General features: G+C 38.4%; 1 protein-coding gene across 1 annotated transcript in view; it reads left to right on the forward strand.

Moving 5' to 3' along the window:
- LOC149313057 (uncharacterized) overlaps nucleotides 1-21,454 on the forward strand; it is a 386,934-nt gene that overhangs the window by 278,933 nt on the left and 86,547 nt on the right. The window contains exons 9-12 of the mRNA XM_089525983.1: nucleotides 1,204-1,311; nucleotides 4,909-4,944; nucleotides 9,189-9,215; nucleotides 13,894-13,938. Coding sequence (XP_089382109.1) covers nucleotides 1,204-1,311; nucleotides 4,909-4,944; nucleotides 9,189-9,215; nucleotides 13,894-13,938 — 216 coding nt within the window. The remainder of the gene's footprint in view (nucleotides 1-1,203; nucleotides 1,312-4,908; nucleotides 4,945-9,188; nucleotides 9,216-13,893; nucleotides 13,939-21,454) is intronic.

The following is a 21,454-nucleotide window of genomic DNA, read 5'->3' on the forward strand; positions in this document are numbered from 1 at the left end:
ATGGACCTTTGCTGTAAACTGCATAATTAATTTTATCAACTGTTTCCCACTAGCATTTTTTTTTATTGGAAACTGGGCAGAGCTTAGTATTTTTGAAGGGAAGTGATTGTGATTTAACAGATCATTACCCAACTAGATTAAATTATTGCAATGTGGATTACTTTGGAGCTGTAAATGTTGTTTTTCAATTGTCACTATAAAATGGTTGCTAATCAGAGATTAAATATTTCTGCTATTTGAAAAGTGCTCTACAGCATTTCAGCAAGATGGCTGTATTTCAGTGTCCCTCTTGGAACTTAGTTGATGCTTTCATGTTGAGCCTCATGAACTAGTTTTGTTGGTTGCCATAAAAGGTTTACAGTCATCATGTAAATCTAATGACTCAGCTTTTAATATGAACATGGCAAACCAGTAAATATTTTTTCCCTATAGAAACACATCAGTAAAATTTTGAAAGATTGCTTAAGCTTGAACCAGTTTAAACTTTTTTGGCTATCCTTCAAGTGCAGGAATTAAAGTTCACAAATAGAAGTAATTCTAGCTGGTTGTCAGTATGCTACTGGAGCACACATCCTTATGTACATTCCATTGTTGGACTATTATGTGTTTTTATGAAAACACACTCTGTGTGCCTTGCTGGGCTTTGTAAGCTATACATGTGCTTTGGCTTCTGCTCCTGGATCCAAAGCCTTGGGTGCTATCCCAGGCAAGATAGCAGTATTGTCAGTTTCCAAAGTATATTCAAACAGCTTCATGTGGAGTAGATTTTAATAATCCAAACAGGAAGTAATGAAAACATGGGTGACTGATGACAGATCCATGTCTGAGAGGAGTATTCACAGAAGAGTCATCTACTAAGTTAGCAAAATCCAAGCCAGTGTCATAGCCTTTGAATCTGCCAGTAGTGCCAATAATTTGTTTGGGAAGGTGGACTTTAATCCAGTTCCCACTCTCCTCCATACAGGTGACTGGATGCGAGCCTGTCAAAGATGTGTGATAAATATGTGCAGGTAGTTCTGCATATTGCTGAAATTATACCTTTGTTTGACAAACAATTTTAACAATTTTGTTCTTTTACAAGCTCTTCCCTTGAAAATTGTATATTTCTCCTTTTCTTTTTGCTGAGTTTTTATGCAACTGAAAACTTGCATGTTAAGAGCCAAAAGCTGCTCAGTAATGCTGGTTTTACCGACTGGTGTTCAGGGTGACCAAGGACAAGCTGGACCTCCTGGGCCTCCAGGGCCTCCAGGACCAAGAGGCCCTCCTGGAGATACGGGCAAAGATGGCCCCCGAGGAATGCCTGGTGTACCGGTAAGTGAGCTGCTAATGTGTGTTAATGTTAAAGACCTAGATAAGTGGAACCATGTCAGTCTGTTGCAGCATAAAACTGACCAATCACATCTGATGAAGACGGTTGTAGTCCATGAAAGCATATGCTAAATAAAATATTTTAAGCTCTAAGCTATTTTAATGTTATCTAAACAGAGAAAGTTTTTAGATATTTGGGAAAGATACATTATATCCATTTTATCAATGGAAAAATGGGCATTAAGGAGATAGGGTGTAATTGGAAGTAAGTACCAAGGAGACTGATAAGCATGAAGATGAGAAATAATATTTGTTTGGGAGAATTTTGCATAATTGTTGATCATTCACTTTATGAATACTGGGCGTATGCTTCACTGTCATGGAAAACAATTTTTTTCAGAGCCTTTTAAATCACCTTTTAACCCAATAATGGCGCCGGCTCCGGTGCCTCGTGGGCCTTTTGTAGGCCCACCAGCCAATGGGAGGCCGGAGAGGGGCAGCAGGGCCCGCCTCCCAGCCTCCCCACCAATCCTGGGCAGTGCCTGCTGATGACACCGCCCAATCACCGGGCACTTCCACCCGCAGGGCCCACTGGGACCTGTAGTCCCAGTGGTGCAAGCGGAAGTCCCACCTCTCGCCCCCTCCCAGAGCCAATCACGGCTCGAGCGGCCCTGCGCTGGGGCTTCTGGGGCCACTTGAGCCGGGAGTGGCTCACTGCCCACCGTGGGGCCTCCCCTGACGGAAACCGGGCCGTCCCGCTGAGGCAGGCGGCCCCATTTATATTCATTTTATCAATAGAAAAATGGGCATTAAGGAGATAGGGTGTAATTGGAAGTAAGTAGCAAGGAGACTGATAAGCATGAAGATGAGAAATAATATTTGTTTGCGAGAATTTTGGGTAATTGTTAGTCATTCACTTCATGAATACTGGGCATATGCTTCACGGTCATGGAAAACAATTTTTTTCAGAGCCTTTTAAATCACCTTTTAACCCAATGCACTGTTGTGGTTCTATTTCTATTTCCCAGAGTGATAATCACTACTAGAATAAATAATAAAATAGGAAAATAACATACTAAATACAGTAATGCAAGACACAGGACAATATCTTATTAGAATTTTTCTCTTGGTTTTTATCCTTGAACAGTATTGTATTCTTTAGATGTCATAATTAAAATGGTAATTTCTTCTTTAAACTAAATGTATATTGCACACATTTTCAAATCACTTGCAGTTTTCTTTTCCACAGGATCATAATGGCTGATTGAAATCCTAGCACCTTAGATTATTTCTCCTGATAACATAGTGACAAAAAAAAAAAAAATCTGATGAACATCTAGATTTTATATTTACACGTGTGTATAAAATTGGACTGCATATAAGACTGAGAAATGAAATTTCTAATAACTTGACTAGCCAAGGAAAACAGAAGCATTTATATAATTATGAAAAGCAGTCCTTCCCAATTTTCAGGGGGGAAATGAATGTGAAAGGAAGGATTTCAACAGATGGAGGAGAGTCTAATTTTCTTTTTTTATCATTATGGCAGGTTGGAAGGAATTAACCATAATGTTTCTTTAGAGACAATAAATTGAACGGATTGTAGCTGCGGTCAACAGCAGCATAAACCTCAGATTTCATGCTTCTACAATCACACACACACACACACAAAACCCTGCACAATTACACTCCTGAATGAAATCATCTGGGTTTTTTCCCCACCACAAAACTGAGGACTGGGTGTTAAGAATGTTTATCTCTTAACTATTTACCAACCAATTGAAATGTATATCATTTTACATTACTATATCAGCAGCACTTGAAACCAAACCACATTCCAATGGACACTAGTGGCCAGGACATTTCTATAAGATATAATAGATGATGTTCAAGCAATCACATACAGTATTCTTCAGTAGATACTTCACTGCAGTATGATAAAAAGACACTTGAAATTTAGCGAACAGGAAGAGAAACAGCTTAGGTTATCCTTGAGCATTAGGTAACTACAAGAATGGAATGGTTTCTAGCCAAGGGGCTCATTCCCACACACTACATCATTATAGCACTATTGTTCCACTTTAACTGCTATTATTTCATTTCTATAGAATTCTATAGAATTCTATAGAAATGTGTTAATGTGAAGTTCTAGCTAAGAATTCTAAATGCCCCTTCCTAAACTAGAATCCCAGGAACCAAGGCAATTAAAGTGGAATGATAACACTATAATTCCGTGGTGTGAATGGACCTGACATTCTGCTGAAAGAATCAGAAGCATGGTAAAGGGGCATGAATATAGTCATGACAAAATAGAGCTTCATGATTACAGATGATGGAAGGTAGAAAGTCTTCTGCTGTGGAGTGTCCAAATAAGGTTGGCTCAATGAGATCATAAGTGGTGTCTTAACAATCTATGACTATGCAAAGAAGTATAAATGATTTTGCAAAATTTTCATGGAAGTTAATAACAAAGGATTAAAATGGGGATTTGAACTCTGTGTTATCTCTCGCAGATGTGTATATTACTTTACAAAGAAAGATAAAGATAATGAAGACGTTCCACCCACTCCTGTCATGAATGACTATGACCCAAAACAGGGTTGCTCGAGGGCTGAGCGTTTACACACTCCAAGCCCTTCTTGCAGCACCTGGGCGCCATCTTGGTGTGTGCCTGACCAGATAGGGTGTGCCATGATGACATCACTCATATGCAGTGTCCAAACGGCACTACGCATGAGGGCATCATAAGGCCTTGCCACGGCCCTCATGGCACCCCGTAGCATCGGAAATAGGAGCCACATTTCGCGGCTCCTTTTTCAAGTGGGTTGGAGTCGTGGCATCCAGTTGCTGCGTCCCCAACCCAGCTCTTCCAGGGGTGGCACAGAGCTGCCCCTGTTGGACTGTCTGTCTAGCCCCTAACTTAGAACTTTTCATGGAAAGATGTATATTAAAGATCTTCAAGAAGAATTAGAAATGATAGGAAGAGCTTTGCTGGATCATATTATTCAGGTAGCAACCTGCTTCACATAGGTCCAAGACACAATGCAGAAATAATCCAGTTTAAGACTGCTTTAACTGCCCTGGCTCAATGATAGGGAATTCTGGGAAATGTACGTAGTTTTATGGGACATTTAACTTCCTCTGCCATGGTGCCATGGTAAACAATTCCCAGGATTCCCTAGTACTGAGCCAGGGCAGTTAAAGTGGTTTCAAACTAAATTATTTCTGCTGTGTGTTTTGGACCATAGTGGGCCCACAGATTCTGGGAAGTTTGCAAACAGGGTATAAGGGCAATAGCTTCCCCTGTCTTTGTTCCCCATTAGCACAGAGCTTGGAAAAGTAACATTTTACACTACAGATCCCAGCAAGCTGCTAGTTGGGGAATTCTAGTATTTGTAATGATTTTTTAAAACTTTTCCAACTTTACAATAATGTAAGACTGTGAAGAGAAGGGGAAACGTCATAGAGTCTTTATAATTAATAATCATTGACAGGCCTACCCTTCATAACTGAGTCTAACTCCATATTCTTTTGAAAACCACCCTGATTAATGTCCACCACCATAATGGTATTGATGTTGATGACATTTTTGTGTTTAAGGGTGAACCAGGAAAGCCAGGTGAACAAGGCTTGATGGTAAGTCCTATTTTTTTTCATTCAGTAATTTCAGTAAGACATCTTGTATTTTCTTTTTCCAATACATTTTGCTGTGAGATATATGAGTTGATTTCCGCTTGTGAAGCCCACGCAAGTACAAGGTGAATCGATTGACAAAATCTATAGAGAAGGTGACAGGGCTGTTGGTTTTCAGACACTTAATTAAAACAAAATTTAAAATAATCTTCAATTTCCCACAAAGATAATAGAAAGATAGACTTTTCCTGACATTTGTAATACTTTTCTGTTCATGGTGGGTAACAATTTATTAATCCTTATGATTTTTTAAAAGAATCTAGACTTATTTTCTCTGCAGCAATTCATATCTCCTCAGTGGTATGCTGGTGTTAAGTAACTTGTTCTGTCTTTTGGACAGGATGGGAGTGACATGGTAGTTTTTAATTGTACCTACTACTCAAAATAATCTTTAAGCAGTCTCATAGGAACATAAACCATTTATTTATTTGTTTGTTTGTTTGTTTGTTTGTTTGTTTATATATAGCATTTATACCCTGCTCTTCAGTCACAAAGGCTCTCAGAGCGGTTTACAGATTATTAATTTGAAAGATCCCTGCCCTCAGGTTTACAATCCAAAAAGACATGACGCAAAAGAAGAAAGGAATGGCAGTGGGTAAGGGGATCAAGTCCAGCAGATACTGCCAGTTCTTCTCTCCCTCCATGGCCAAGGTGTTAGCAGTAAAGATGGTGAGAGGGCTTTTCATCTGCCTCTGGGGCTAGGCATAGTGGAGTTGTCCCTTGCTCTTCTTCTCTCCCTCCAAGGCCAGGGTGCTAGCAGTTATGATGGAGGGAGGGCCTTTCTTCTGCCTTTGGGGCTAAGCATGGTAGAGCTGTGACTTCTGATTTCTTGACTGCAGTCTCCATTCTAATCAGTGGAGCTTTTGTGGGAACTCTTTGACAATTTCAATTTTTTGTTGTTTAGGGTGAATTCTTCTAGATCTTCTGTGGTCATTATTTTTGGGTTTTTTTTTTAATGTTCAGTATTAATCCAATCTTGGCACTTTACTCATTGACCTTCTTAAGTAATTCCTCCAGGTCTTTGTTTGTTTCTGCTAGTATTATTGTTTCATCTACATAACAGGTTTTTAATTTTCCTTCCCCCTCCTGCCTCTGAGTCTAAGGCCCCTTACAGAATGGCCAAAATAAAGCTGCTTCAAGTCACTTTGGAGGCATGCTCTTTCAATGATGCATGTGTCCTAAGAGGCCGGAAGCCATGCCAAAGCCGAAGGACTAGAGCACAGATTTGGCACAGCTTCCGGACTCTTAGGACGCATGCATCATTGAAACAGCATATCTCCAAAGTGACCCGAAGCAGCTTTATTTTGGCCTGTCTGTATGGGACCTAAGTCTGCTCTGCATACATTATATTCAGTATGATGTTCAAGGCCCTCCTCTACTAATAGACACAGCCTAATTGCTCACATTATGGGACTTTCTTTCTGTGTTTTGACAACTGAATGTGTAATCTGGAGTGTCTATCCCATGGAAAGCCATTGAAAAAACATAGAACAAACCATGGATTATTTCTCTGGCTTGTTGGGCAAGAGACAATACAGACTGCCAAGGTTTTGACATTACAGTAAGCAAAACATGGACAGTATGTCTGTGGTTTGTTCAGCCACTCCCATCTGCCCTGGGAACGATTGAGCAGCATGCACCAGCACTCTGATTTGTTCCTGAGAGTCATATTGATTAATATCTTATTTAATGAAAGATTACAATTGTTCTGCACCAAAACAGTATGTTGAAAATCATGATTTAGTCCATCAATATTTTTCAGCTCACTAAATTGCATATCTTATTGGCATGCTACCAAGTCTGCAAGCATAAGTGCTGAACAAAACCTACTCCTCCTGTTTGAATTTTTTAATCCTGATGTCTAAATCTATCTTGTCTTTCCCTACAGCAAGCCAGGTAAATAACTTACAATCAATTCTATATGCCTGGCTTGTTGTGGGAGAGGTAAACCAGGCATGCAAGATCAGCGGGTTTCTTTTAAAAGCTTTTTGTGCTTGCAATGGGAATGATTGGTCAAGGTACCAAGTTATTGTTTCAACCCCAGAAAACCAGAATTCTATAGAATTTTGGCTTGCTATTCTGTGAAATCACATTCAGGAAATGCAGCCCTAGCTTGAATTGTTTTAAACATGCCTTGCTCAAAACTGTATGTTACTCACAAAGCCCAGATGCTAAAAACAATTGATATAGTTGCTGCCTTTTTTCTATCCATTTTTGTTATGTCTTTACTATATTAATATCTAGAATTCCATTGTCCTTTGTGATAATCTTGTTGTGTTAAAAGGTTGGAGAAGAAAGAAAGTCATAAATAGATCATGGGCATATCATCTGCAAAAGCTTTGTGGCTCAGGGTGCCAAACCTCCCCTACACGCATGGGAGAAATCCCTCCAAGGAGTTTGGCTGCTGTTTGGCTCAATTCAATGAGCTGGAAGTTCACAGTGTAAGGAGCACTTGTCACTATGAATAAATTGTGAAATGTAGTTTTGAGGGAGGTTTTTAATTACAATTGGCATATCCAAGCTCGGATGCTAGAGGCAGCTACTTTGTTCGGGGAGGGGGGGGAGCAATACACTCCATGATTCATATAATAAAAGCATTCAGCAGAAACAAGGGAGCACACATATATACAAGGTCCTGCTATATTCCAGTAATATTATCTTTCATTAAGGTACATAATTTTATAAGAACCCATTTTCCTGACTCATAAATAATTATGCATTTTAATTCTGCTGTAATTATGGATGATACTCATGGATAACCAAGTGCTAGAAAATCATCTGTCGTTTTGACAGAGCAGATTTTGGTCTTTGCCCATGACTTCTCTTTTATTCTGGAAGATGCATAATAAATCACCTAGCTCTACATAGTACTATGCTATGATAAGGAAAAGAGCTAGTATTTACCCACTGTAGCAGTTCAGTGCAATCTTTTGCAGCCAAAATGTGACTGGCATGACAAGGCATAAAGTGGGAGTGGAAAAAGTGCTATCTTCATGACTGGGGTTTTAGCTCCCATCAGTCAGCATAACCAATCACAAGAAAACCTGGGAGCTGTAGCCCCCTCAAATTTTGGAGGCCTGAATCTTACCCATTACTGGCCTAAAGGAATGTTATACCAGGCAATTACCCCACTCTTTCATATAGATGCAGGTTCTATAAGACAATAAGGATCAGTCAGCGCCCTTGTATTGCTTTGTGGATGGTATATTTTAAGGAAGTAGGTGAGGTGTGAAGATAAACAGAGTTCTGTTAGTGGATCTTTGTTGACTCACTTCTGTAGTTGCAAGGGGTTCAAGATATTTACCAAATTGCAGAGGCACTCAGTTTTGTTGGAATTTGGATTTAAACCCTTTTCTTATTTTTAAAATGCTTATTCTTCTTGTTTGATGATGATGACGACGACGATGATGATATGATGTTGAGTAATTGTCTCTTGCTTCTATATCTATTAGCAACTATATATTCCATGTACACTTCATCTTAAAACAAACAGTAAATGGGTGAAAATGCCTATCTTCTTTCTATCCTAATAATAATAATAATCTTTAAAATAATTTTTATTTATATTTCCCTCCTCTCCCTGCAGATCGAGGCGGGATTATATCAATAAAATAGTAAATGCCTGCAAATCAAAAAGATGAGAAAAATGTGGTATTTTTAAATGCTCACAAATACAGTTTAGCTTTAAACCCAATTGTCTATCTCAACTAGGGAAAATGTACTGATGCAATAACAACTTTGTAAGACAACACTTATGTAAGTTCCATTGATTCAATGGGCCTTCTTTAGTTGAGTGGGGCAATTAGATTTAACCCTAAACATCTCCATGCTGTTTTTCATTAGGAGAATATGTCCTTGATCCAAACGCATGGAATCAGTGTGTCACACAGAAAACACAGACCAGGTAGTATTAGTAGAAAATTGTATGATTTGTTGGGAATCTAGGAAAGCAAAGAGGAGTGTAATTTAGAAGATTATCTAGATGGGAGAAAGCAGAAGCTGAAATCTTGCAGGCAATAGTTGATACTAAAGAGAGAAGAAAAACATCCATTGTACATTTCTAATATGTGCAAATCAGTTGATTTTGGCCCAGTTTATAAAACTTTGGACAATGGGGCATTTTAATTGGTCATTTAAACTTCAATTGGGTGTATTATTATGTTAATAGATTTGTTTTCACTTTTCAGGGGCCTCAGGGGCCTCCAGGACAAAAGGTACAGTAGAAACAATGCTGTGAAAGTGATTATATTTTCTTGTGCCAAATGGCAAGCTGAAGGATTGAAGGGTATTAGCTACTATATCCAACATTAGAGTAGTTGGTTTTGTCTGTAAACTCTGTTTTCCCAAAATACAGCCAGGGGATATAAGAAAGATCATTCTCGCCCTCATCTCCCTATCCCCCATTTATAGGGGCAATGCATGTAGTGTGAAAACAAGATATGTGTTCAGTCCATCTGCTGAACTTTCATGTTTAAAAGACCATGATAATGCTCTGATGTGAACATTGGTAAAATGATGAAATAAAACTCTAAACATAGTAGGAAATAGAGCTAGAATTTCAAAGGAAAAACATAGTCTAATTCAAGTTGATCTCTGCCATATGACCAAAAAACCAAACCAAAACCATAAAAACATAGGAAACAAAGGATTCTAAGTGTTACTGATAAATGGCACTTGGTGGCTGGCCAGGGTCTTCCTATTTCTATAGTAACCTGAGAGTTAACTTCCTGTGAATGCTTCTGATATTACTTACACTCATCAGGAATGACAGCTAAAACTTGACAGAGGCAATCCAAGATTTATGGACTGTGGCATTAGAGCCATGCTAAATATATCAGAAATAAAAACATTTGAAATGGATTTTTGGAAGCCACTAACTGACACCTCACTCCATTCTCAAAACATCAGTGCAGGCCAGATGGTTTTAAAAGCAGTTTTTAAAAGATAAGATACCATAAGAGTGTTTCATAAAACAGAGTATTCAGAAAGAAGTTGAAGGAAGCTGAAAGAATAATCAGTAGCCTCACAGGTGAGAAAGCTTCTACATCAGAGGCAGGATTGTTTTATTTTTTTTAAATGGCCATCATTCCAAAACAAAGGAACAGACATTGTGTTTCAGTGAAATTTGCAGTATATCCACAGATAGTCCAGACTTTGAAATTTCTCTAATCTACTTATTTCCACTTTAAAGCTCTGTCAAGAAATGTACTGCTATATACCCCATTTAGCAAACTTGATGTATTTTGGGTCTTTTGAAATTCTTTAGCCCTTGCAGGAAAATTTGAGGACTGAGAGGTACATGTGAGAAACTTGCATACTTATAACATGCCATTTCAGATACCCAGGGATTTACATCACATATTAGATTTAGATTATATTGGTGCTGCACAGCCATAGCAGTTTGATACTCTTTTAACTGCCATGGCTTCATCTTACAAAATCCTGCAATATGTAGTGATTCACTCCTTAGAATTCTCTGCTAAAGAGCTCTAGTACTATAGTGTAATGGAGTGCCCTGGAGTTCTCTAGCTGTAATTCCATGTACCTATAAATCCTAGGATTTGGTGAACTCAAAACATGTCAGTTAAAACAGTGACAGACTATTAAAACTGTAGATACACTCTGGTTTGTTATATATGGGCATATACAATATACAGTATGGGTAGAATAGCAATAATGTGTGAGAACATTCAGGAACACCCATCTTATTACCTGTTAATTTTTTTGGTGTTGATTCAAGGGACAACACACACCTAATTGAGAGTTTGCAGCCAAATAAGCATCAACTGGTGCTTGGAGGCTTAACCCAGATAGGAATGAAATCTTAATTTTGTACATCTACTTCATATGGCTTGATATGAGCTATTTGAAAGTATACCCAATTCAAATCTGGTTTGAAGACCAAAAAAGGAGGGAGTGGAAGACATGAAGTTGCACCCAGTTATCACTCATCTAAGAAACTGATCAGGCACACAGATCACAAGTGACCCATTCATCTCACACAATTATTGACAAAATATTCCACTAACTGTTGTGGCTCCATACTATGGAATCTGAGGTTTTTAGTTTGGTAAGGCAGTAGCCCATTCAGGCTAAAAATGCTAAATGCCCCTACATAAACTGTCAATCCCAGAATTCCATAGGGTGGTTGTTAAAGTGGAATGTAGAGCTATAATTGTGTAGAGTGAATGGGGCCCTGGTCATTTCTTCCCCACCATGCTGAAAAGTACTACATTCTAGTTATCTCGCAGTGATGGTGTTCCTTCTAAAGTTGCACAAGTACATAAACATTAGGTTATAGAAATGTTATGCAGATATTTGTTCTTTTAATTATACATGATTATACAGAAATGACCATCTTAGTGGAAAGCCTTGATCCATTGGCAATTCTGACAGAAACTCATTTTTATTATGTCAGGACAAAGACAATATTGAGTGGGTTATATGTTTCTAGGGATACAGCTAGGGATGCGATGGCTTAGTGGTTAAGACAGCAATTCTGAGAATCAGAAGATTGGAAGGTTGGCAGTTTGTGGCCCAAGTGCTGCATGATGGGGTGAGCTCCTGTCACTAGTCCCAACTTCTGCTCACCTAGCAGTTCAAATACATGCACTTTGGTTGGAAGGTAATCAAGTTTGGTGCAGTCATGCTGGCCACATGACCACCACAGTAGTCCTTGGACAACGCTGGCTCTTTGACTTAATAACGGAGATGAGCACCACCCCTACAGTCAGTTATGACTGTATGATTCATATCAAGGGACTACCTTTACCTTTATATGTTTCTATAACTTTTTCACAAATACAAGAGACAAAATTTGGGGAAATTACATCTTTTGTTCGATCAGCTGTAACAGGTATTTCACAAGAGGTTTACTCTTATCTATTTTATTGTTTGTATGTACAGTGCTGTGCAAATCTACAGTGCTATATAAATAAAGCATAATAATAATAATAATAATAATAATAATAATAATAATAATAATAATAGACAAACTGGAATAGTTAATTGACCTGATTAGAATCTGAAGATAGCAAAGCAATCAAAGGAGTTTTGGAAGGTAGTAATCAGTTAAAGTATTTTCAGTGTTTAGAATTCCCACAGTAACAGCTTTGTTCTATGGTAAAATTTCCTAATTTTGCTTTCATAGTCCTCAGATCCGTGCTGCAAGAAAAAAAATCCAGCTTGACACCACTTTTAAGTACTATCACTCAAGGCTATAGAGTTCTGGGAATTGTAGTTTGTTGTGGCACCAGAGCTCTCTGACAGAGAAGGCTAAAAAACTACAATTCCCAGAATTCCATAGCATTGAGCCATGGCAGTTAAAGTGGTGTCAGACTGCATTAATTCTGCAGTACAGATGCAGACTGACAACAGCCATAAGCACTGCATTTAAAGCTTTAGTCTTATAGATGAATAATCTTACTAAGATTTCCTAGAATGTTTGCAATAACTCCAGGTTAATGATATGTGTTATCACTGGCAACTATTCCATCTGTTCCTGTTTCCTTTGTGTAAGTAGGACTTTAGAGCAGATGTTAAGCCACATGTGGCACAAGATGAGGGATTATTTAGAAATGAAAGATGTATTGATGGTTTTGATTTACTTTCCCCTGAAGTTTACTGGCGTGCTGGTGCACACTGCATGGCTATTTTCTTCAAATTTCAAGCTGTCACCAGACATGCATGAAGGCCAACACACAAGTCACTCTAGAAAGACAGAACATCTAACTGGACTTTGAAATTGTGCTAAATCAGATCCTTTTCAGTGCTTTGTCTTATTATGGATGTGGTTTTTCCCCAAGGAAAAATAAAGGAAATAAATCTCATAGAACTACAAAGGATAACTACATTTTGTCAATTGTAGGCAAAATATATTTAAATTTCACTTCCAAATTAAACATGTCCAAGAACATTGGGATAAATTTTAGTAAAAATGTTTGTATTGTTATGAGCACTGGAGGTTAGAGGTTATTCTTCAAAGTGGATACTACTAAGTAAGGACAATGTGCTTATCAGTATATAGAATATTTGAGAAGAATATAAACAGCATTCAGTATATTGAATATGGTTTGTTCAAAGATGCCTTTAAGGAAGTTCTGGACATCCTTGATAACACTGTCCTTAATATATTATAAAACCAAGGGAAGTACAGCTTTTACACAGAATCAGTTGAGGGCTTCTATGTCAGCTCTGTGGATTTGCCCTGATGTTAAAGGAGCTGTCCAAGGTGCTGGGCCATATTTTCAAACTAGCATCCAAAACACACTGCAGAAATAATACAGTTTGAGACCACTTTAACTGCCCTGGCTCAGTGCCAGGGAATCCTGGGAATTACGGTTTATTATAGCACCAGAGATCTCTGACAAAGAGGGCTAAATGTCTCACAAAACTACAGTTCCCAGAATTCCCTAACATTAAGCCAGGGCAGTTAAAGTGGTCTCAAACTGGGTTATTTCTGCAGTGTGTTTTGGACCTAGGTTTTGTACCTTGGATATCTCCGTTAAAATCCACATTAAACCAGGACTCAGTTCACCACCACACACATGGAAGTCACCTGCCACCACTGTTAAAAGTTTTCTAGCACACATTTAAAAGTGTGAAGAAAAATAAATTTAAATTTAAATGAATTTACAATATAGAAAGAAGTTTTATTTTGTCTAAGTGAAACTTCTTGGTTTACAGGAAAATTCCTTTATTAATTCAGTGGGTTAAAGTTAGAATTATGGTCCACATTTAGAAGACTAGACTAAATGTGCAGTCCTGTGCATGCCAAGTCAGCATTCAAGGGACTTGCTCCCTGACAACAGCCATAAGCACTGCATTTAAATTGAGAGATTTCAAGAACCTTTTGACAGAATTTGTTAAAACTAAATATGTGGTTTTCTGCAGGGCTCACTTGGTGCACCTGGTGTTCCGGGAATGGATGGAAAACAGGTAAAGTGACACACTATTTCTGCTCTATTTGTTGTTAGTTTAATAGTGCAATCCTAGGGATATCCATTCAAATGTAAGACTTCCTGAATCCATTGAGCCTTACTCTACGTTTGTGTAGAATATTAGTTTTGTAAATGCACTATGTCAAAAAATGACTTTAATTTGTAATTTTAAAAAAACAGGTGAACATTTAGGTAAATCACAAAAATGGTTTGTTCTGTAAGTTTATTGGATATCAAAATACAAATGATAAAACAACTAGGACACTAAAAAGAATTAACAATCTGTTTTTTAAACTGGATGGAACCCAATACAGTGTTCTGTGTGTACAAGTCCAACTGAAATGCCATAGGCTTAAAAATGCAATGGTGCACTGAGGTTTTAGCCTTTCTTGATGACTAAGAGATTATAGTGGAATTTAGTGAGATAAGAAACACATGAAGAAAATAAACTCCATCCTAGAGAGAGATAAAGAGCAAACAAACACATTCGGCAGGAGGTGAGATGAAGATGATCTGAAGTAAAGCTAAATGGGAAAAGAAATAATCTTGGCTTAGATCACCAGTGAAATGTGTTCAATAGTTCAATTTCCCCTCAGTTCTGTCACCGAATTGTGTCACAGTTCACCATGACTGGCAGCCTGTATTCAACGCCTTACTAAAACAGTGGGGGTATTTCACATCAACACTATAGGCTGTTGGCAAAGCTGTTGACAAAGCTGGCATGACAGCAGAAAAGTACTGTGCATCTATTGTTCCCAGGAGCATTAAGCTTTATATCAAACTCTGTGTTTAAAATGCTGGGGATGCCGTAACATAATGGAGTCACTACACTTATAGAAGGACAAGTCATTGTACACAGCAGTATTATTTACCTAAATACATAAAATTTCAAGCCAAGAATGCTAACAGTACCTGCATTGTTTAAAAATGTGACTTGTAGTATAATATTTATAACAACCAGTGTGCAATTCTTGGCTGTAACTAGCAATTATTTTAAAAACTTGTTCTTTGTACAGTGTTATACATAACTGTTATAATGTTATGCATAGCACACCCATAAACACTGTGGTTACCAATTTACTATGAAGAAAATACTAAGCACATTAAACAGGGCTGGTCAAAGACATTTTGGTGTCTGATGGCAAGAACGAGATGTCATCCTCTCCCATTCCATGTACAAAAGCTGTGCTGAGAGTTGAATCTTTCTTCAACATTTTTATTCAACACAGGCCAAAGTTTCATGAATATTTTTTCAACATGTCATGGGACTAGGTTTGCCAGGTCAAGATGAACCCAGGCCATGAAATTTCAGGGCCACAGTGTGAGAAATAAAGATGACCCTTTGTGATGTCTCAGAGGGTGGATGCTAGTGATGTCATTAGAAATGATATCTTACGCTTCAAACACTTTTACACAGAGTATGCCATTCAAATTTTTTAAAATACCAAACAAGTGGTGAAAAATATATATGCAGACTTTTCAAAGTAATACCCTTACCCTAAAATTCCTTTTCCTAACCCCAAGGACTAGAGAAGAGGGCTGGAATCTGATATTAGAGAACCTAGACTAGGCCTTGAGACTAAGCTCCAGGCTCTGTTAGGAACAGTGGGGCTCTACAGAATGCCCCTAAAGGGCAGCGGGACGCCATCCCTTTCCTGGCTGGATTGGGGCCATGGCAACCTCACACCATGACACCACACACCGTCAGGGTGCCCTGGAGGGCAGAGTCAGGCATGCTTCATCAGGACGCTGCACCCTGACTCTGCCCCCAGGCCGGCCTTTCAGTGTCTTCTACTTCATATGAAGGCATCAGGCTAACTTGGATAGTGTAAGTCTGGACAAGTGTCCTCCAATACCTTGCTGTTACATTACAGCATATGCTGTCTGAGGCTGCTGTATCACTCTGCCTTTGATAGAGCCAATTTTAGTATTATAAAACAATACCGAACACTTTGTTTCTGGTAACTTTCCATGGAGATTTATATTCTAGATTTAATTATTATGGACCCAGGCCTGTTTTAGGGAAGGTTGTCACAAAACCTCTATTCTCATACATGGTAAACACGCATAAATGAACTGCCCACATGCTAGATAGATTACAGCTGAAGGATCAAAGCCAAAAGATAAATTGACACAAAAGAGTTAATAATATGTCTGCACAGGTGTTCTTTTTAAAACATCAGTCTTCTGAGTCTGGCAGTAGCTCAGCATTTCTAGTCAAAATTTTGCTGCCAGAAGGTTAATCCTTCAGATAGGATGGGAAGCCAAAATTCTGCCAGTTTTGTAAGATGCAGCGTATTGTTATGCAAGACATGATGTGAAATGAGGCTGGAATAACTTTAGTGCCTGGCTTAATTCTTTCATTGTCCACTGCAGACGTCTGCAGTCTCAGACTAGAGTTAAGGCCTTTTGAGAAATCAGTGTTCCGGCTTTCAAAAACAGACTCAGCTGAAGGTTGCTGTGGGATGCCTGCTAGTGCTTTTTGGCACTACCATACATATTTCTTGATTTTACTGTAGGTTTAAATGCAAATAGAAGGCCCTTAAGAAGACACAAAGAAATCTGTATTCCTTAAACCATTATGATAGCACATGTAGAGTTGTACTGGCCATGCTGGCTAGAGGATTCTGGGAGCTATAACTAAGTACAGTAACAATTCTAGGCACTGTGTGAAGCAGTCCTGTGGATGCCTTCTGTCAATCGTTTGAGTATAGTAACTTGAACTAATGGCGGGGGGGGGGGGGGGGAGAATCAAAAATATTTTTAAATTGTTGAAAAACCTTTTTGTTTATTTTCTGAATGTCAAGAAACCCTGACAAGAAGACCCCTGGACTAATGGGATTCTTCACAGTTTGGGATTTATTCTGTGCCAAATTTACACATGGCTGTTTTGTACAGAGAACAGCATTTCCTGCACAGAAAATAATGTAGAAAATGCTTTTTTTCCTGTGCAAAACAGGCATATACCTGATATATGTAAAAATAAACATGGGAGCTCATACATATAAAAATCTACAGATTCCTTCTTTTTAAAGTTTTAGTATTGGCCAAATATCCATGCTAGTCCCAACCATGTCATTCTGGTGCTTGCACATTACCTGACTTATAGCCTAATTTTCTGAGAAAGCCTAGCCGCAGACTAGAGTGTTCCTTGTGCTGTGTAATTTTCATTAATAAAAAACAAAAGTTTGAATGGCACCTAAGTGTCATTGAAATCAATGTGAAAAATTAGTCAAGATGAATAGGTACAACCACTCTTTCATATTATTAAAACTTGATCTGTATCCTGTCCACTGAATGCAAAAGTGTTATATTTAATTTTCTCTTACTGAGTTTTTATGTAACAAATTGATAAAACACAAAAGTATTTCTATTTTTTAAAGCATCAGCACATTTACAGTATGTGTTTGTAAATGTACTATTATCCATTTCTGGGTTGATTTCTTAGTGTTAGTGCAACAAACAATATTTTTCTTTAGTATTATTTATTACACTGAACACATTCTTACCTCTCTCACTCCCTTTTCCCAGAAAGATTTTCTCCGTATCCCTTTTTTTCTAGTAAGGGGCTAGCTTTACCCTTATGTATAAATCAGCTGCTCATACTTGATATTTATTAAAAATGGAAATAAAAAAAAATGAACATCACTGCATACAGTTCACAAATTCTCAGACAGGTTTTGCGAGCCATCAGAGTATTGCTGAAAAGACTTCTCACTTACTTTCACTTGGTGAGTAGGCCAGGAGGGGTTTCCAACCTTAAAATAAATAATTTAAAATCTCAGGCAGGTGGGAAGGAGAGGAGAAAAGCATGTTGAAAAGTAGTAATTCAACACTGGCTTGAAATTAAATTGGGGGTGGAGTGAATTCAACACTGGCTTGAAATTAAATTTGGGGTGGAGTGAGTAGAGGGCATATCAAAAGAACTGCTTTGTTCCCGCTGCCTTGCTTATACAGTTAACAGTAAAACAAGTGGCATTAGACTTTGGGGGTGAGTAAGATGGGGTGAGGCAGCTTTAAACAATCTGTCCTATGGTTAGAAACAGAAAAATCTAATTTCCCCATTAAAATGTGCCATTCCCAATTATTTTGTTGAAATGTAAGATATTTTGACACACACACAAACTTGATAAAGAGCAAAATTATAGACTCATGGGACCTTATCAGACACATTTTTTCCTTGTTATGGGCATGGGAAGGGGACACTCAGGGCTGTGCGAGTCTGAGAAAAACGCATTTTACTGCACCCCAAAATATCCTCAAAATGGCCCCATTTCGTTGCCCAGCACCAAGCTGTTCCCATTCAGGACTGAGGCTTGTCCTTTGCCTCAGTTGGAAGCCAAAGGACACGCCTCAGCCCTGAATGGGAATGGCTTGGTGCTGGGCGATGGAATAGGGTCATTTTGAGTACACTTGGGGTGTGGTAAAATGTATTTTTTTCTCAGACTCGCATGGCCCCGAGCGGCCCCTTCCTGTACCCATAATGGGGGGGGGGGGGGGGATGTGTCTGATAAGGTACACAGACATAGAGCTGGAAGAGACCACAAGGGCCACCCAGTCCAACCACCTGCCATGCAGGAACTCACAATCAAAGCACCCCAAAAGCATTTCTACATGTAGGGGAAAATCAACCTTCCTTTTTTTAAAAAGAAAATATTTTATTTATTACAAAACTTTTATCACTATCACTATTATCTTAATTTATATCCTACTGCTTCCCCCAGGATTGGGACTCAGGGCAGCTTACAAATTTAAATGACTATAATATAATTAAAAACATTTCAAAAGTACCAGTAAAATAGAATTAAATTATTAATCATGACCAGAATCCTATTTGCTCTTTATGTATGTACAAGCACCATAGTTTTGTTGCTTGGCTGTGAGTTCCAGCTTGACTCCCCCAGTCTACTGTGATCCATCAGGATTTGTTCTCCTGTTGCTCAGGAAGTATCTGGCTGCCATTTCCACCCCTCCTATGGGCAATCCCATTGCAATAGGAAGAAACAGGGTTTCTGTTGCAATTCTCTCTTACACAAGAGATTCCTTGCATGAAGTAGATGGAAACAGCAGCCAGCTGCTTCTCAAACAACAGGGGAACAGACCCCCCCCCCAAAAAAAAAATTGACTACCATAACTGCTTCCTGGTAAGTGCAGATTGGTGACTTTCACATTCCCTATGTAGACCCTAAACTAAGTGCTATGAAGAGACAGCAAATATATAACAGTCATGAGTGCATAAACCCAGGTTATGTGTATGTAACTGCCATGTAGGATTCAGGATAAAATAGTTTAAACAATACACTTAAATCAGTACAGTTTAAAACAATACTGCACCCTCCTACAGAACTTTCCTTAAAACCCTTCAGTTCTAAACGACCACCTGAATAAAAATATATTTGCCTGCCAACAGAAGAACAGGAAGAGGAAGCCATTTTAGCCCCCCTTTCAAAGGAGTTCTGTAGTCTACAGCATCCACAAAGAAGGTGCAAACCTTTGTACCTGTGAAGGTGATGGGACTGAAAGAAGGGCCACTCCTGCAGATCTCAGTGTTTGGGCATGTTCAGAGGGTCGGTCAGATAGCCTGGACCTAAGACATATAGGTCTTTATAGGTCCTATCCATCATTTTGAATTGTCCCTGGAAACAAAACCAGTGGCCAGTGGAGCTGTTGAAGCAGGAGAGTTGTATGTTACCTATATCCCACTAGATGCAGCTTTTTTTAATCAAGTGAAGTTTCACTTATACCAAGTGAAGTTGTACCTAGTGAAGTTGCCCCTTCAAGGCAGCCCCACATAGAGCATGTTACAGTAATCCAAACAAGATGTAACCAAGGCATGTGTCATCATGGCCAAATCAGACATCTTCCAGGAAGGGTGCAGCTGGTACACTGATTTTAAGTTTGCAAAAGCACATCTAGCCACCACACAGATCTAGGCCTCCAGATTCAAGGCTGAGTCCAGGAGTACACCTAAAGTGCAAACCAAACTTTGAATTCATGTAAAGGATTGATAAAGGAAAGATAATATGTCATGGAATGATAATGACAAAGAAAACTATAGGTATAATCCCCCCCTCCAATTCTCAAGTGTTTTTGATACTAGAATGGAGGATGGTAACTTGTAGATCTGACAACATTTGAGTGTAGCCTGCAACTTCATTGAAATCTGAATTTCTCCATATACATCAGCCCTTCTTATCCACAGATTTTTTTATCCATGGATACAAACATCCACAACTTGAAAACATTCAAAAAAGTATAAATTCGAAATAGCAAAACCTGATTTTGCCATTTTATATAAGGGACACCATTTTGCTATGCCATTGTATTTAATGGGACTTGAGCATCCATGGATTTTGTTATCCACTGGGGGTATTGGAACCAAACCCCACTGAATAACTGGGGCCCACTGTATATACTTTTTTCCTTTTTTGAAACAGGGCTCCTAAGCTTATGGCTACAGATATTAAATTGCAACATGATAGAAACATGTGTTTGATGTTCTGCAGTCAGAAAACTAGTAGGGAATATTTTTATACACACGCACACACACACGCAAACTAAGATTATGTCATCTTAGTAGAGTCTGACACTGGTTTTGCTCCTTCATATTTGATACATTTGATAAAATTCTGCATTTAGATGTTTTATTTCATAGCACACCTTAAGGCAGTGTTAAACAATTTAAAACAATATAAAACAATTAATCAAAAACAATTTAAAGCACACAGACCAATAGACTATAACCACTAGATCGTAAATGTTTATGTGACCAGGGTTGTTTCTAGCTCTCTCCTTACAAATGATGTAAATCCTTGACTATTTCATCCTTTCATGTTAGGACAAATAATTATTGTGTTTTCCTCTCCACTGCTGGAGAAAACAAATATATCTATTTAGTATTTTCCCTGACTTCAAGTGTTCCAAAGTGTTCTGGTGTATTTTTCCATGTAGAAAAACATGCGGTTTTAAATTACATTTTTATGTAGGAAACACAGTTCTCAAACCACCTCCCCCACGTATACCTCTGACCAGAAAGATCCTGATAACACTTGAGGACATTCAGTTAAACCCCAGTTAGTGAAGTAGATGTGTTCCTGTGCATTACTACTTTAAAAGAAAACTTGGAACCAGAGGCAGAAATAACATGGAAAGTATAGGGATAGGTTTTATACCACAAGCAAAGAAGGGTATTTCAACTTGTTTTAGCAATTTTTTTCACTCTAAATTAACAATATGGAGATGTGAAAATGAAATGACCAGGACAGGTAAACCTTGGCTACATAAACAAAAATGTTGTGAAGCTAAAAATCTCTTGAAGGATTCTTCAAGATAACCTTTTCTTTTACCAGCCTCCACCTTTTTTTATAGTATCCGTGGGCCAAACATATAGGTAACTTTAAAAAAAAAATGATGGGGGCAGCTGGTGAGATGTCAGCTCTCACCTTTTCTCTCTCTGTTTGCCTGTTCACACATGTTTAATAATGGGTTCTAGAGGCAGCTGCTGTTCACTTTGC

Source organism: Sceloporus occidentalis, unplaced genomic scaffold, assembly GCF_023333645.1.
Source record: "Sceloporus occidentalis isolate IW3139 unplaced genomic scaffold, rSceOcc1.0.p SCAF_5, whole genome shotgun sequence".
NCBI classification, from domain to species: Eukaryota; Metazoa; Chordata; class Lepidosauria; order Squamata; family Phrynosomatidae; genus Sceloporus; species Sceloporus occidentalis.